Genomic DNA, 17,531 nt, shown 5'->3' with positions numbered 1-17,531 from the left:
TCAACCAGGGTGTGGGGCCAGCCAGGGGAAGGATTGAGGTCAATTGTGAGCCGGCAGACACTAAGGACCCTACCAGTGCATAAATTTAGTGCACTGGGCCTCTAGTTAACATATAAAATTCACTGACCTCAAATGTTCAGTTGGATGGGTTTTGATAATTGCATGTACCCAAGTAACAACCACATAAAATAAAGTATATACTATCTCCACCCCTCCAGAAGGTTCCCTCAGGTGAGGAAGTACACCCATCAGCCAGTATCATAAAAAACCCCCTTACCCCGTCACCAATCCTCTCAATGTCTATCACTCAGTTTGCAGTGCTGCCAAAATGTTCTGTCCTCCATGTGAAACCTCTCTAAGTTTCTTTTCCTGGTGTTTGGATTCTCTTTCTCTCTTTCTCCATCCACCATGGAGATTCTTGACATAAAACAATGGGGCTCCTCTTCACTAGTGTCCTCTCTTTCTCACTCATACGGAGTGTGTGTGTGAGAGAGAGGGAGAGAAAGAGAGAGAGAGAGAGAGAGAGAGAGAGAGAGAGAGAGAGAGAGAGAGAGAGAGATTGTGATTTAATCACAAAAGGGAAAGGACCACCATTATTTTATGTTGAGGCGGCATCTTTTCTTATCATGGAGCACAATGTTTATTAGAAGCATCGTTTCAGAATTACTGCCTTTTAAGAACTTTTCTTAAACTGATGTGCCTCAAGGAACTTTAGACATGAGGATATAAACCAAGACCACCCCAAGGAGAACAAGCCAAGGCTATTTATTCCAAGATTGCAATGGCCAGGGAGTCAGCCATCATCATTTGTGTCTGGCAGAGACTCAATCAGTTCGAAGAATGGGAAAAGTTTACAGTGGACAAAAAGGGAAGTTTTCCTGTCTGGAGCTTGTTAGTTTGGGAAAGCTGAACTAACTAGAGGTCAGACAGCCTATGTGATTTGTTAGAAGAACATAGCTGGCTTTTTCTGATTGGTCCTAAGTTGGGCCAATAGCTACAGAGACCGTGATTTGGCTTTCTGGATTGGCTGCTACATAGATATGGGTCAGCATGCTATTTTTATATATTGTCTGGCCATTGTCCATTTGTATATTCAGTTCCTTAGAGCAAATGAAGTATGAGATAACCGTGGAATCATGAATAGTCCCCTCAGAACCTCCCCAATCAACATCATCGCCATTCTCTCCTCCTTTATTCTTTGAGTCCTGGTCAACTTTCCAATCCCTGAAAACCAATCTATCAATAGAAATCTGTCAGACCTAGGAAGTAGTAAGAATGGTGGAGCAAGGCTTTGTGTTGCTTTGGATGGCCGCTTCAAGAACAGCTCCAAGGTCATAGCTGGAACTCCCAGGAGGATCTTGTTACTAACTGCAGAGAAAAGAGAAAGCTGGAAGAAATAGTCATCGTGTGAGAGAATACTGAGCTCAGCTCTTTTAGGCATTTTAATTATAGGTACCTCGGCGATGTTCTTCAGACTCATACATCCAGAAGCTGGAATATCATTTTAGAGGTGTGAAGACCAAAATCCAGAAAGTAAGCTATGGTTTTAAGTTTATATGCCCAGGCTGTGGGTGAAGCAGTCTTTTGGTGATCCGTGCACTCTGAAAACAGAACAGAGGAAGGAGAAACCAGAGGTCTAAACCGAAGACCATGAGATCTGGGAATCACCAGATTCTATCAGCAGCAACAATGAACTGTTTCGTGCCTTGAACACAAAGTTATGGAGACAGAAACCACCAACCGAAGATTTCACAACAGACCCACAGGAGTGGAAAGTAAATGATTAAAGAATGTAGACCTCGGAGTTCCTTTAGAATCCTGATACTTTAATCTTCTATTTACAGAGATAAAAGTACACAAAAAGTGGTTAATAGTTAAGCAGTTTTATATGTGCATCCTCTCTTTTTGGTAGAGGAAAGCCACTTTGGCAGTGCCAGTGAGAATCGTCCACAATGATTTCTCCGGCACTCATCTTGTTCTCCAGTTTTCTCTGCCATGTGGCTGTTGCCGGACGGAGTAAGTATTCTTTGCTTTTGCAAAAATGATATATTCGACCCCCTGGTATTTGCTGGGGATCACTAATGATAACTTGAGTTCTCTTTGGGGTAGATGCTGGATATACTGGATTACTACTTATTTTTTTAACATTGTCATGTTTAAAGGTCCCCCAGAAGATCCTTAAGACAATTGAAGCCTCAGTGTGCTGACCTGTAGAATGGGAATGACAATAGTACCCTTCAAAGGGTGGTTGAGATTAGATGAGATATGACACAGGGCTTGCTAGAGTTACTTTTGGAAAGCATTAACGAGTTTTAATTTCTATGCCAGCTGAACTTAAAAATGCACCTCTAGGTTTCTTAACCAACCGCTTTGCGCTCTGTTTCAGCCTGTCCCAGGCCAGATGATGTACCGTTTGCCACGGTTACCCCCTTAAGGTCATCCTATGATCCAGGGGAGCAGATCACGTACTTCTGCAAGCCTGGCTATGTGTCCCGCGGAGGGATGAGGCGGTTTACCTGCCCACTCACCGGAATTTGGCCCATCAACACGCTGAGATGTACACGTAAGTCAACGCCTTCATGCCCATTCTCTCCCCTCCTTCCAATTCTGGACATTTTGGCCAGATGACCTACCTTATCATGCTCAGGGCCTGGAAGGCCAGCAGGGCTGTGGGGGAGGGGAAGGCTTGTGAAGAAACCAGAGGGTCTGAGGGCTTCTCCATGGGAGATGAGACCAAGGGCGGTAGGTACTCTGTGGAGGAGAGACAAACTTAGCGTAGAGCTGGGAGAGGTTATTGTATAAAAGAGACATGGCATGATCAAAAGAGAGGGTGAGCCAGCAGAAGTGAAAAAAGAAGTGCAGACACTCTGAAATGGAAACAGATGCCAAGGAGGCTCTTGAAAATAAAACACGAAGAATCGTCATGTCTCTGGACTTTGCCTCAAAATGAAAACAGAAGGAGTAGTTACTCAAATGTCAACAAATTTTATCTAAGTTATGTATATACTAGAGGCCCAATGCACCAAATTCGTGCAAGGGGCTCACCCCCGCCCAACCCCACAGCTGCCTCTGCCTGAGCCCTCTCAGCCCCAGCTTCACCTGGAAGGTCTTCCGGAAGGACGACTGGTCTAATTAGCATATTGTGTTTTTATTATTATAGATTGCATGTGATATTTATAGTAAAGTATACATATATTACAGATTATGCTAAATTAATAATATAACCTTTATAGATTGACGTTTCATTGTTGCTTTATGGTAGATAGTTGCTTTTATTCATCCTCAAAAACGGGTTCTGTGATACCAAGCTGGCCTTATTTTTACAGTCAAATATTGAGCAATCAACCAGAGGATTTCTGGCAATTTTATGTGGAAATTAAGCACTAAAAATAACTATATGGACCTATCTAGCTTCAGATTATTTTAAGCATAGGGACTAACCTCTGTGGAAACTATACATGTCCATACAAGTGGTTTTAATATACTTTTTGATGAAAAAAGACCAAACAATATTTTAAAATATTTTTTTATTGTTTTTAGAGAAAGAAGAAGGGAGAGGGAGAGCGAGAGAAACGTCAATAGAAGACTGCCTCCTGCATGCCCCTTACTGGGAATTAAACCAGCAACCTCTCAGTGCACAACCAACTGAGCCACACTGGCCAGGGCAAGAACATAGTTTTTAGTGAAAAACCACTATAACATAATTTGGGAATTTTAAAATTTAAATTGGCCAGAACTCTGGAACACTAATAATTCTATTTTCAAGTTAGCATGCCAGAAACATTGACTATGCCTTTATGATCTTCATAATCAATATTTTATTGGCTGCATTATATACAGTTCAACTGTTGATTTATCATCATTCATTAGCACAATACTCTGTACATGAACTTTTAGGCTGTTTGGTTTTTGTTATTAGAGGCAACTATGTAATGAACACATTAATGCATACATCATTTGACTTATTTTAGTTATTTTCTTAGAGTAGTTACTGGTAAAGTTATTGGATCAAAGGATAGAAAGGAGCTTATATGTTTTTACTGTAATACAAAATTCTATAAATAGATATTTACCTTTTTATCTTTAAATCACAGCCAGAGTGTGTCCTTTTGCTGGGATCTTAGAAAATGGAGCTGTACGCTACACAACTTTTGAATATCCCAACACGATCAGTTTTTCTTGTAACACCGGGTAAGGACTTCTGAATGACAATAGCTAATGGATGAAGCACATGTCCATGCCTTTAAGTTAAACATCAAGACTGGTCCATAATTCATTTCTTTCCTTGGGATTTCTGAGTACAAATTACTAAATACAAATACACAATGGTAGTGAGGGTGGGTAAAGGGTGGGGAATATGATAATTACTGAAATATATTCAATGTTTTGGTGCTTCTGATTAGTTACTTATCTGAGGAGGTACATTGAAATTATTGAAACTGAATGGTAATTCCTAATGATTTCTAGACAAAACCTTAGCACAAGAATTAAAATATTTTAGGAATTGCTGAAACCGGTTTGGCTCAGTGGATGGAGCATTGGTCTGTGGACTGAAGGGTCCCAGGTTCCATTCTGGTCAAGGGCATGTACCTTGGTTGTGGACACATCCCGAATAGGAGGTGTGCAGAAGGCAGCTGATCCATGTGTTAAGCTCTTCAGGAAAACCACATGATGGGAACAAAGTCAACAATGTTCATCTAAAACAATACCCAAGGGAGAAGACATTGGAGAAGCTCTCAGTGGATTAAAGAATCCAGTTTGATGGATTACATTTTTCCTTTTGCAGGTTTTTCCTGAATGGAACTAAATCTGCTCAATGCACTGAGGAGGGAGTATGGAGTCCGAACCTCCCTGTGTGTTCCCGTGAGTCTGTGGGTCCCAGTTATGGGGAAGGTGACCAGTTAGGGGACTTTTCTGGTTTCAGCACTATAAGCCTCCTGCCCTGAAAACCCTTCAGGCTCAGCTCCATGAGACGTTTGGGTGCCCTTATGGGGACTGTTCATCCTGATAGTGTTTCACTCTGGAGGAGGAAACAACCACCTTGGAATGGCCGAGGGAAGCATTCTACCCACAAAGACATTTCCTATTCTCTTCCCAAGGGCACCAGTGATCTCTGGGTTTATCCAAACTATCACACCCATGCTGTTTTGGTGGGGGCTTGGTATGTGTGGCATTGGTCTATCAGGGACTGCCACCATTTGACTAGAAGAACTTTTGTATCAAGCACCTTCTTCTCACGCTGGAACTTCATTCATTCACTCATTCAGCACACCTCTTGAGGACCTAATATGTGCTACATCCTGTTTTCAGCTCAGGCTACAAAGCTAGGGGAGACTTAGCTCTGCCCTCAGCAAGTAAGTCTAATGATGAGGGAGACGAGAAGTAAGCTGAGAGCTCATCAAAGGACCTTGTGTCCTAAAAGCTGACTGAGTTTCCTCCAAAAGTCACCAAAGATTTATTTGTTTAGGGGACACCCAGCTCTGGGCTCCACAGTTAGAGGGAGGGACACTCCCTAACTTGTGATTTATGGAAGTCCAATCTTTGACCAAGAGGCCCAGGCCTTACAACAATGGTTATGAATTTTTGACATTTCAGTGAGGTGTGTCCTAGCAAGAGAAGTGAAAGAGTAAAGCAAGTTCAATAAACAATAATTTGAGAAATGCTGAACTACCCAAACACATTTTTAAGGCTAAATTAAGTAGATTTTTACTAAGCCAGAGCATCACCATGGTTCTTATAGTTTCCCTTTTTAAGCAGATTTATGTCTATTTCGTAAAGTCATTTTTGTTTTTAGTTACAAGCAGATAGACTACTTTAGCTTCAATCTAACCTGGACAAGTGCCTCTCTTACTTTAATGGACATAGGAATCTCCCAGGCATCTCGTTAAAGTCCAGGTTCTGTGCTTACCTGGCAGGGGAGATACTATGATCACGAAGGTGGTTTTCCCAGGGTGAGGTGTATCCATTGCACTCCAGAGGTGCTGACCTCTGGGGTTTCCCCAAGCGTGGGAAACTCGACTGCATCATCTGTGGTCATGGGGCCTTCAATCATGTTCTACTTTGCAAAAAGAAGAAGAAAAAATGCAGGTTCTGATTCATAGGTCCTCAGTAGGGCCTGAGCTTCTGCATTTCTAACAGGCTCCCAGGCAATGCTCATGCTGCTGGTCTATGGGTCATAAGCCAAGACTTGTGATAATTCAAGTTTAGTCACAGTTTTCTCTGCGCTAACTTCCATTATTTTAATACTAGAGGCCCGGTGCATGAAAATTTGTGCATTTGGCAGGGGGCGGGGAGATGTCCCTCAGTCCAGCCTGTTCCCTCTTGCAGTCTGGGACTCCTTAGGGATGTCTACATGCCAGCTTAGGCCCACTCCCCAGGGGATTGGGCCTAAGCTGGCAGTCAGACATCCCTCTGGCAGCCTGGGAGCCCTGGGGAGCAGGCCTAAGCCTTTAGTCAAACATCTTAGCACTGTGTTGACTTCTAGAAACATCTATGTATTTGTTATGTTATTAACATATGTTATTGTAACAGGCCAATTAATGGTGGCAACAATTAAATTTACTGTCTTTTTTTTTTTTTTTTTTTTTTACTGGTTCAAGACATATGCCTTTCAGATCAAATTTTCTTATTTAGCTTCTATAACTGACCATTTTGACACTGGCATCAGATTTAAATTTTGCATTTTTCTCATGTTAATCTTCGAATTTGTCCTTTTCTGGAAAGAGTCTACTTAAAAGTCTCAATGACATTCATGAAAATGACAGTTCTTCCTTTTTGCAGCTGTAACCTGCCCTCCACCACCCACACCTAAATTTGCGGTACTTAGTGCTTATGAGCCATTGGCTGGAAACAGATCTGTCTATGGGAAGCAGGCGGTCTTTAAATGCCTGCCCAACTATGCCATGTTTGGAAATGACACCGCTACCTGCACAGCACACGGAAACTGGACTGAATTACCAGAATGCAGGGGTAAGTGCGAAGAGAAGGGAAAATGATTAGGATAATTTAATTCCCATTTTTGAAAACTACTGAACATATTACTATCGGTGAGTGTTTCAATGACCTTGTTTGGCATTGACAGGGAGTGGTGAGCATAGCTGCTTTCTAGAGGACCATGTTCAACAAATGCTTGTTGGCCTTTACCATGTACCAGGTGGGGTGCTAGGTGTCCGGGATATCAGATGTGTGAGACCTGGCTTCCTACCTCAGGGGAAGTCTATATAATGCAATGGACTATCCAGAGCTGCCTCAGAAAGCTTTCTAAGGGAGAGGCTTGGAGGATGAGCAGATAATGAGGGGGAGGCATGACACACAGAGCACAGGATGTGGAAAGTCTGGAAGTCATGAAAGAATAGTGTGTGTGTGCACAGTCGGCTGGATATTGTGGCAAGGCTCGTGCAAAGAGGCCTGGGTTAAACTGGGGTGTCTCAGGAGATGAAGGTAAAGAAAAAAATCTGGTTATAGTCATATTGTTACCTGCTTTTACCTACATGTAAGAATCACAAAAAATATGTGATTTTAAGGACTTGTGCAGACTCTTCCTCCTTGAATTTGACCTAGTGTCACCCTCTTTACATCTGTCAATTTTATAACCAGTAGACAAACAGAAGTGATCATGCTCAGGAGGAGTCATACTGAGGACTGTTAACTTCTCCTGTAGTTGATATTTTAGGTATCTATTGAATGATTCAAAACTTAAGTGCTTTTTAGCATGGTGAAACTATTAATAATATCGATAATACCTGGAACCTTTTGGGGGCCTTAACTCTAGGCAAGGTCTCTTGCTGTGTATATGTCATCTCTATTAATTCTACCAAATCCTAAGCAGTAGGTACTTAAAAATTATTTTTTCCAACCCTTTGCCCAGACTTAGCAACTGTCAACATGTTGTGACATTCTTATTCTCTGCCCCCTCCAGACACTTTTTTCCCTGAACCATCCGAAAATAAGTTGTACACATTATGACACTTACCCATAATACTTCAGCATGAATGTCCTAGGAACAAGGACATTCTCCTATATTATCACTGTACCCAAGACAGTTGTTTTGAAGTATTAACAACAAGCATTTAAACAATTATAAGTATACTAAAGGCCCGGTGCAAAAGTTGGGTCCCTTGGCCTGGCCTTTGAGGATTGAGCCAAAACCAGCTCTCTGACATCCCCCCTAAGGGTCCCAGATTGCGAGAGGGGGGTTCTCAGGTGATGCACCTCAGAATAGGGCTCCCCCATCTGTGGTTCCAGGTGTGTCACCCAAGAACCACTGCTGCTGCCAAGTAACTGCAGCTCTGCAGCTCCTGCATTGAGGGTCTGCCCCCTGGTGGTCCTTGCTAAGCAGTAGTGGTGGTGGTGGTGGGGGGGGTTATGTGGTCAATCTTTTCTTGGTAAAGGAACTCCTTTCCTCTGGAATTAGTGAGCTACCTGTGGGTCATACTTGACAACTGTGTGGATATGCATTCTCTAGCGTCATCTTTGCATCCACTGATGATCCAATTATGACTTCGGTGGTTGCAAAACGGTGACTTTCCAATTCTCTCTTTCCTTCTCTATTGATTAGCTGGTATTCTTCTACAGAGAAGAGCTTTTTCTCTTCCATGGAATGTTAATTTTAGCATTATGATAGACTCAGATCCTTCCTCATTTAACGTGTGGAAGAGCCAAGATTGAGTCAAGCAGTCCAACTCTGAAGTCTGTCTTTTTAAACTACCTTGTTGATCTACCTCCCAAGAGCTCTGTGCTCCTTGCTCCAGCCTTGCTTTCTCGTATTCTGGTGACCTGGGGTACGGGTTTGGGCCTCTGCTGTTGGGGCCTTAAGAAGGCCTGAAAGCAGCAACATTTTCCTCCTTCACATTTTGTGCTACTTTCTTGTATAGTCTGAAGACAATCGTGAGAATTAGATTTAACATTTAAAACCCAACTAATGGTGTGCTAGCGTGCATGGAGGGAGTCTTGGTCTTTTAATTTCATGGTTTGTTGATGAAAAGAAACAGACTTTTTTTTTTTTTTTTTTTTTTTTCCAAACTCAGCATCTTAGACTGCGTAGAGATGAAATTCAAAACACATAATGCCTAATGATTATGGGAAAGCCCAAAGAACTTGGTAACTCACTTATATACTTTCAAAGTGGTTTTGTTTCTTTTAAAAAATATCCAGGTTCCCGTGAGTATAAGATAAGGGGGACAGAATTAAGCACTGAAGTACCTGGAAGTTTCATTCCAGTCCTAGAAATACTCAATGATCAATAGCATCAGGGAGATTAGTATGTAACTGTGTATTCCATGGCTACTGGACATTTCTACTTATGGTAATAATGTCTTATTAAATGAACTTTTTAGACATAAAATGCCCATTCCCAATAAGACCAGACAATGGATTTGTGAATTATCCTGCAAAAGAAGCCCTTCGTTACAAGGATAAAGCCACCTATGGTTGCCATGACACCTATGTCTTGGATGGCCCAGAAGAAGTAGAGTGCAATAAATTTGGAAACTGGTCTGCACAACCAAGTTGCAAAGGTATGAAACATGGGTGAGAGCTTAAAAACATCCCTGAATCTATCCAGTGGACCACCCTCACTTGCCCCTTCCTTGTTCCAATCATTTTCTACTTATTGCTGAGACTTGCTTCACAGGTGCATGGGGCAGCTTCATGCTTAGCAAGCTCACTTGAAATTAAGGTGTATGAAATAATCAGATCTTTTATGAGCCTTGATAGTATGATGAAGAGCATATGGGCTTCCTAAAATGCTCTTCAGTCTTTGCCTATGAACGTCCGTTTCTGCTTGGCTCTGGGTGAGATTCTTCTCACTGCTGCAAAAGCCAACCACATAGTCCAGCTACTTCAAGGAAACGGGGGCTTATAAGTGGGAAACGGGCAATTAGATGGACATTGAAGAACAACCATTTCTTCTGAGAACTGGAGCTGAAATTCAGGAACAATTGCCCCCCCCCCTCTTTTTTTTTCATCTCTCAGTGGCTTTCTCTCATCTCCATGTTTCTCTGCTTACTCACTTTGAACTTGCCTGGACTCTATATTAGGACCTCTCAACGACAAGACTCATCACTAATGCAACTTTTTTCTGGGACACTCATTTGAGTTACGTGTCTATCCTTGATATGGTCAGTGTCATGCTTAAGCAAAGAACCACAACCTAGCACTATATATATGCTCACATTGCTGTGGGCTGAACAGGGTAAGCAAAAAAGGGAATTAGGCAGGGCATGTAAAGTAACATATGGCTAGTGTCTTAGGTTGTGGTACTTTAGAAGCAGAACCTGAAACAGGCATTCGAGTTCAGTTGATTTATTGAGTGTATCAGGAGAGAGTGAGGCAGGTAAGATGGAGTAGGAGACTGGTTCTCACACTTCCATCAGAATCCCACAGAGTTTCTGACTCGGTAGATCTGGGATAGGAGCTGAGAATTTGCATTTCAACCAGGTTCTCAGGTGTTGCTGATCCTGCTGATCCAATTAAGTCTTGAACAAGTATGTGGTCCCAGCTAGAGCATAGCTTCAGTTTCATCTCCTTAGGAGCTCCGGACCATGAATTCTACCCCAGAGTTGATCCCCCCCAAGAGGCAGGAGGACCTGCTTTTTTTTTTTTTTTTTTTTAAATATATTTTATTGATTTTTTACAGAGAGAAAGAAAGAGAGACAGAGAGCCAGAAACGTCGATGAGAGAGAAACATCGACCGGCCGCCTCCTGCACACCCCCCACAGGGGATATGCCCGCAACCAATGTACATGTCCCTGACTGGAATCGAACCCGGGACCCCCCAGTCCGCAGACCGACGCTCTACCACTGAGCCAAACCGGCTTTGGCAAGGACCTGCTTTTTTGTATCTCCTTGTCAGTTAGTCATTGGCCAGAAGCTGTTCCCTTCTCTGACCCTGGGGTTGGGGACCGATTTGCATTGCCTCCTGGGAGATGCAGCATTCTTAAGGCTGAAGGCAAATTTTCAGAGAAAGGAGCGTTTTGTGAGCTGTTATCAGCCAACCCTCACAGTGGCTGATGGGTGGGTGCAATGGCTCAATAAATGGGTTCTGAGTGGGCCAGTGTGATCTTACATGCAATGGCAGTATCTGGTAGAAGTCTCTGTTCACCAAAGCCTAGAATCTGCTGCTTTTGCTCTGACCTTTTTGTGTGGTTACTGCAGAGGAAGAAAAGGCCATCTTGGGACCCATGACTAGTGGTTCTATTGGAAGAGAACTGCTGTTAGGAATGATATGATGTTATTCAGTGTACACAGTCTTGGACTCTTCTTGTCTTGAGCAATTCATTTCAGATGTACACATCTACAGGCTCAAATGCTACATTCTCTTTAAGAAAGACTGATAGAACTCCTAAGGCTTAACTCCAAACATTGTCTTTTTCAGCATCTTGTAAAGTGTCTGTTAAAAAAGCTACTGTGATATTCGAAGGAGAGAGAGTCAAGATCCAAGAAAAATTTAAGAACGGGATGCTGCATGGTCAAAAAGTCTCTTTCTTCTGCAAAAATAAGGAAAAGAAGTGCAGTTACACAGAGGATGCTCAGTGCATCGATGGTACCTTTGAAGTCCCCAGTTGCTTCAAGGGTAAGTCAAACACTGGAACTTTTAGCCAGGACTTCCATTTGCCCCTCACCACAGCTACTACTCTTATTAAACAACTAGAGGCCCGGTGCACAAAATTTGTACAGGGGAGGGGGACCCCTCAGTCAGGCCTGCACCCTCTCCAATCTGGGACCCCTCGGGGGATGTCTGACTGCCGGTTTAGGCCCAAACCGACAGTCAGAAATCCCTCTCATAATCTGGGACCACTGACTCCTGACCGCTCACCTACATGCTGATCTGATCCCCCTAACTGATCTCCCCTGCTGGCCTGATCGCCCCTAACTGCCTCTGCTTTGGCCCTGCCACAATAGCTTTGTCTAGAAGGACATCTGGACAGTAGTCCAGAAGATATCTGGTCTAATTAGCATTTTACCCTTTTATTAGTATAGATGACCATAAGAAGCCATGTCACTATGGTCACTGAACTTTTTTTTTTTTTTTAATATATTTTATTGATTTTGTACAGAGAGGAAGGGAGAGAGATAGAGAGTTAGAAACATCGATGAGAGAGAGTCATCGATCGGCTGCCTCTTGCACACCCCCTACTGGGGATATGCCCGCAACTAAGGTACATGCCCTTGACCGGAATCGAACCCGGGACCTTTCAGTCCCCAAGCCGACGCTCTATCCGTTGAGCCAAACCGGTTTCGGCAGGTCACTGAACTTTTGAAAACAGATGGGTACAGGAGGAGTAGTGAGATGAAAGTTGCATTTGGTTTATTTGAATGAACACTTTTCTTTTCAATTCTTTTCCTTAATACTTAGGGTTGTGGCTTCATTTGATGAATATTGAGGTGAATTGTGCCCATCTTGTATAATTCTAAATTAAGCTTGAATAGCTAATAATAATAATAATAATAATAATAATGTAATGTTTGCCACTTCTTGCTCCCAAATTATAAAGAACTCACTCCAAATTACAATGTGACTTATGGCAATGGTCATTAGTTTATAGATCTTATTATGCTCCCCCTCCATTCCTTCAGTAATTCCTAGAGTTACAAAAGGAGCCATGGGAGCATAGTTGCCATCAGAGCGAACTGTTTTCAGGAAGATAATCATGTTTGTGTGAGATAACAACGTGTGCAATGGCTAGTATTTAGAGCTGCCAACCTTGTAAGAGTTCAGGCTCAGAGTTTAAATATCTTTGTTGTGTGAAGGAAGGGCCCACAGAGGCTGAAGCTGTTGTTGGCTCTAATCTAGACATGGCCCAAGATCGTGGACAGCCCTGTACCAGCAGGCTGCAGAGAACAGATTTGGGAGCAGGTATAGGGAAGAGGAGGGAGGTCTGAAAAGTGGCCAGTTAGAGACAGAGGGAATGATAACTAGTAGCAATATCCACCTCATAGGTTTGATGATTAGAAACATCATGCATGACATTGAGTACGAAGTGCTCAGCCAATCACAGTTTTTATAATTACAAAGAGCTAGAAATGCACTGAATAATTTGTTGCGCGTGTGTGTGTTTTCTAAAAAAAAAAACAAAAACAAAACACTCAAACACACACACACACACACACACACACACGTTTTGTATTGATTTTAGAGAGAGGAAGGAAGAGAGAAAAACATCAATTGGCTGCCCCCCGCATGCCCTCTGCTGGGGATTGAGCCCATAACCCTGATATGTGCTTTGACCAGAAAAGGTCAGACCTCTTGGTGCTTGTGACAACGTCCACCCAACTGAGCCACACAGGCCAGGGCAAGTCATTGCTCTTCCAAATACAACAGAGCCCTGGTGAGATGTGAAATACCCAACTGACAAAGCACCACAAGCCTGGTTCAAATCAGTACAAAAATAAATAAATAAATACATAAAGGTTAGAAGAGGAAAATTAACAAACAGACAAACAAACAGGGCTTTGTTCAGACACTCCTTCAGGCCAGGCTCCGTCCAGTCTCGAGACAGAGGCTGCCGGGTTAGTGCACTGGAGGAAGAATAAAGGGGTGATTCTTTCCCAAATTTTAATCTTGACTCTCAGAGCGATAGAATCTTTTATTTTCTCTCCTGGAAATGACCACCTTTTCAGTTCCCTGATGCTTTCTCAAGTATCAGCTAAATGGTTTTGTTCATTTAACTCAATTTATTCTGCACGTTTATAAAATGTACTTGATTTGTCTTAGCCAGTTAACACATGTAAGAAATGGTTGTTTCTCATGGAATGTTTTACCCCTCCCTCCTCTCCTCCCAAACAGAACACAGTTCGTTGGCCTTCTGGAAAACAGATGCCTGGGATGTCAAACCATGCTAAGCTGGTCGTCGGATTCAGAATTCCATGTCCTATCTGAGTTTGTGCAAGAAACCTAATGGAAGTGGAAAAAATAAAGTGACTGGATTTATGGCCTTAGCCGTTGCATCATTACTCCTCATGAGCTTAGTCTTAGAGATATTATCCACTTCAGAACCCCAATATTTGGAATATCATCATTTCATGGCTGTGAAGTGCACAGTGTAAGCAAGTGTGTGGGTAACCCAGTCCCTTTCCCCTAAATCTACCCTCAAATGCTTTCACCTAAAACAACTACAATTCGGTATTTTCCATAGAATGGTCCACAGGCTCCCACATCGGTATCACCTGGTACTTATTACAAAGAAAAGATGCTGTACCCCAGAATTTGTGAGGATGGTCCAAAAATCTACATGGATGACATAGTTCCCATAGGGTTCTTTGTGTTCCCTAGTTTGAGAAACATGCCCATGGAGGAATAAACATGGGCTATCAGTTTAGAAGAACTGGGTTTGAACCTTGGAATCTGCCTTACAAAGTCCCTAGAAAAAGCTCTCCTCGGCCACTGACATTTCGTGATCCAGCACGATGTTGCTCCTTTGTTCGTATTTAATTCCTCTGCCCTTTTCTCCTTCTGTAGTACATGGAGGCAAAACCTGCCCCCAGCTCGGCTCTCACTGCCCTCGGCCTGTGCCAGAGCATCTGAATGTTGCTGGAAAAAAGAAAAAACTCATAATGGAGCTAATAGGCCCCACTTTCAATTCATCAGCACACACGTTACATAAGCCTTTGGCTCTGCCCAGAAATCCTGCCACATTTCTTTAGACTGTTCACTTCTCTCCACTCCAAGGTGGCTATTTCTCTTCTCAATGCTTCTCAAGTTACCTTCTCTCTCCTCACTCTCCACTGATGGCCTTGCTTCTTATTCCACTGAGAAAGTACCTTTTTAAAATATATGTATATATTTTATTGATTTTTTTTACAGAGAGGAAGGGAGAAGGCTAGAGAGCTAGAAACATCGAAGAGAGAATCATCGATCAGCTGCCTCCTGCACACCCTACACAGGGGATGTGTCCGCAACCAAGGTACATGCCCTTGACGGGAATCGAACCTGGGACCTTCCAGTCCGCAGACCGATGCTCTATCCACTGAGCCAAACCGGTTTCGGCACGAGAAAGTACCCTTTAAGAAAAATCTTGACCCTGCCAAATCCATCATCTTACCAGTATCTGTACCAGGCGCTCTGCTCTCCATAGGGTTGGATGGATGAACCCTGAGGTCCCATATCTCTCCCCCCAACCTCTTTTCTAGATTTCCTCCCTTAGCATAAAGTTTTACTTATTTATTTTTCTTTCTTTCTTTTTTTCTTTTTTTTTTTTTTTTGTTATTCCTCACCCAAGGATATTTTTTCCATTAATTTTCAGAGAGACTGAAAGGGAGTGAGGAGAGAGAAACATCCATGTGAGAGGGACACATTGACTGGTTGCCTCCCACATGTTTCCCAAAGGGGAGTGGGGAGTGAACTGGCAACCCAGGTACGTGCCCTTGACCGGGAATTAAATCCACGACCCTTTGGTGCACAGGCCGACACTCTAACCACTGGGAAACACCGGCCAGGAAATAAAGTTGTCTTTAATTTGTCACAGAGTAATGTTTTCTTTAGCTTGTCAGGTATTAATTTTAAAGGATCTCTTCCTCATTTCCCCCCCTCCCCCTCCACATCTCTAGGGATGCAGGGACAGCAGAAAAGATTTATAGCATCTCCCCCTGTCCCAGACATCATTGCTGGGCTTGCTCCAGAAAAGGAGAGAATGCATTTTTCTATCATCCTCTCTTTTGTTGCAAAGTCTTTTATAATTTTAATGGTATCAACATTAATAAGTGTATTTTTTAAATTGCTCACTTCCTCTCGTCTCACTGGGAGGAGACCGAGGGGGTTGGCCACAGGGAGAGCGGTGAAGGTAAGTAATGAAGATCTCTTTTGGCATCTGGTGGGTCGTAACCGGGACCCTCCCTAATACAGAAGGCGCTCTCGGCCTTCTGCTCAATCTCTGCAGGCTTTTCTGTAAAAGTCCACTTCCCTCTTCTGCCACAATTGCCATGACCTCCTCGGATCCGCTGAGACATATTAATACAGAATGTTTGAGGTCCAGTAACCCAGCTCACACCTGACGAATGAGCAGGCTCAAAGGGGATTTTTAAACTCAAGTGTTTATTACCTCTGCCCTTTACTAGAGGTATAACCACATGGGATCAGTCAGAACGGATTGCGACCATGGACTGGAGGGTTGAGGGCCTAGGGGTCAGGGCTGGAGGCCCTGTGTGTACCAGGCATTCCCCTTGAGTTGTTAGGGGTGGGAAAGTGGGAAGAATTGGTAGCCTGGTTGTGGTTGGCACTCAGAGTGCCTGGGCAACAGCTCTCTACCAACTGGTGCGAAAGCTTTTCCATATTTTAACTCACGGAATGCCCGGCCACACCTGCTTTCAAGAAGGACTGGGGAAAACAAAACACAACAAAACAATGTACAAAAGAGGGATGGGGGACAACATTGCTGAAAGACTGTAAACATCATAAAAATAGCCACACACACCGAAACCAAAATAAAACAAGCGCACAGATTTTGTAATTTTATTGTTGTTCCATCTTTTTCAGACTTAATTTTTTAAAAAGCAGTTTTAGGTTTAAAACAAAATCGAGGGGAAGGAAGATATACTCACTGTGCAAACACATCCATAATCCCTCCCCCCATTATCAACATCACTTTTCAGAGTGATACTTTTTTTTTTTAAACCAAGGATAAACCTACATTGACACATCATAATCATCCAAAGTCCATAGTTTACCTTAGGATTCTTTCTTGGTGTTGTACTTCCTATGGATTTGGACAGATACATGACACATATCCATCAATACAGAGAATGTTCACTGCCCTAAAAACCCTCTGCGACCTGCCTACTCGCCCCTCCCCCACACTTGAAACCATGGGTCTTTTTTACTGTCTCTGTAGTTTTGTCTTTTCCAGGATGTCATATCCTTGGATCCAACGGCCTGCAGCCTTTTCAGATGGGTTTCTTTCACTTGGGGACATGCATTTAATCTCCCCTCCGCCCCCATGTCTTTTCACGGCTGATAGCCCATTTGTTAGTGCAGAATAATATTCCCTTGTCTGGATGTACCAGTTTATTTATTACCCATGCACTTGCTGGAGGACATCTTGGTGGCTTCCAAGTTTGGACTACTACAGATAAAACTGCTATAAACATCTGCATGCAGGTTTTTTTCCTGAACATAAGTCTCCAACTCCTTTGGGTAAATACTAAGGGTAATTGCGGGTTCTATGGGAAGAGCAAGCTTGTTTGTGTATTGAGCTATAATTGACATACAGCATTGTATTCATTTTAGGTCTACAACAAAATAATTTGAGTGCACACATTGTAAAATGATCTCCACAACCAGTCTAGTTAACATCCATCACCTCATATAGTTCCACTTGTTTTTTTTTTCCTCGAAATGAGAACTTTTAAGATCCACTCTCTTAGCAACTTTTAAATATACAATAGTATTAGCTGTCATCTCCATGCTGATGTTACATCCCCAGGAGTTATTTCATAACTGGAACTTTGTACCTTTTGACCACTTTCACCCAGTTCACCCAGATCAGTGGTCGGCAAACTCATTAGTCCACAGAGCCAAATATCAACAGGACAATTGA

General features: G+C 42.8%; 1 protein-coding gene and 1 non-coding gene across 2 annotated transcripts; both read left to right on the top strand.

Moving 5' to 3' along the window:
- The first annotated feature begins 1,858 nt into the window (after nt 1-1,858).
- On the top strand, nt 1,859-13,938 carry APOH (apolipoprotein H). The gene is made up of 8 exons (XM_036451385.2): nt 1,859-2,016; nt 2,387-2,563; nt 4,095-4,191; nt 4,787-4,863; nt 6,781-6,969; nt 9,336-9,515; nt 11,375-11,572; nt 13,787-13,938. The coding sequence occupies exons 1-8, from the start codon at nt 1,953-1,955 to the stop codon at nt 13,840-13,842; spliced, it is 1,038 nt and encodes a 345-aa protein (XP_036307278.1). The 5' UTR covers nt 1,859-1,952; the 3' UTR covers nt 13,843-13,938.
- LOC118726671 lies at nt 5,901-6,063 on the top strand. Its single transcript, XR_004990353.1, has one exon. It is a non-coding gene; the product is annotated as a U1 spliceosomal RNA (small nuclear RNA).
- Nucleotides 13,939-17,531: the final 3,593 nt, after the last annotated feature.

Source organism: Pipistrellus kuhlii, unplaced genomic scaffold (assembly GCF_014108245.1).
Source record: "Pipistrellus kuhlii isolate mPipKuh1 unplaced genomic scaffold, mPipKuh1.p scaffold_m20_p_22, whole genome shotgun sequence".
NCBI classification, from domain to species: domain Eukaryota; kingdom Metazoa; phylum Chordata; class Mammalia; order Chiroptera; family Vespertilionidae; genus Pipistrellus; species Pipistrellus kuhlii.
Note: the sequence above shows the minus strand (reverse complement) of the source record. Positions and strands in the feature narration are given on the sequence as shown.

Bases quoted from the DNA above. Each gene is read 5' to 3' on its own strand.
- APOH (XM_036451385.2), top strand. From the start codon at position 1,953: ATGATTTCTCCGGCACTCATCTTGTTCTCCAGTTTTCTCTGCCATGTG. The intron at 2,564-4,094 runs GTAAGTCAACGC...TTTAAATCACAG, and splicing joins CAACACGCTGAGATGTACAC to CCAGAGTGTGTCCTTTTGCT. The intron at 4,864-6,780 runs GTGAGTCTGTGG...TCCTTTTTGCAG, and splicing joins GAACCTCCCTGTGTGTTCCC to CTGTAACCTGCCCTCCACCA.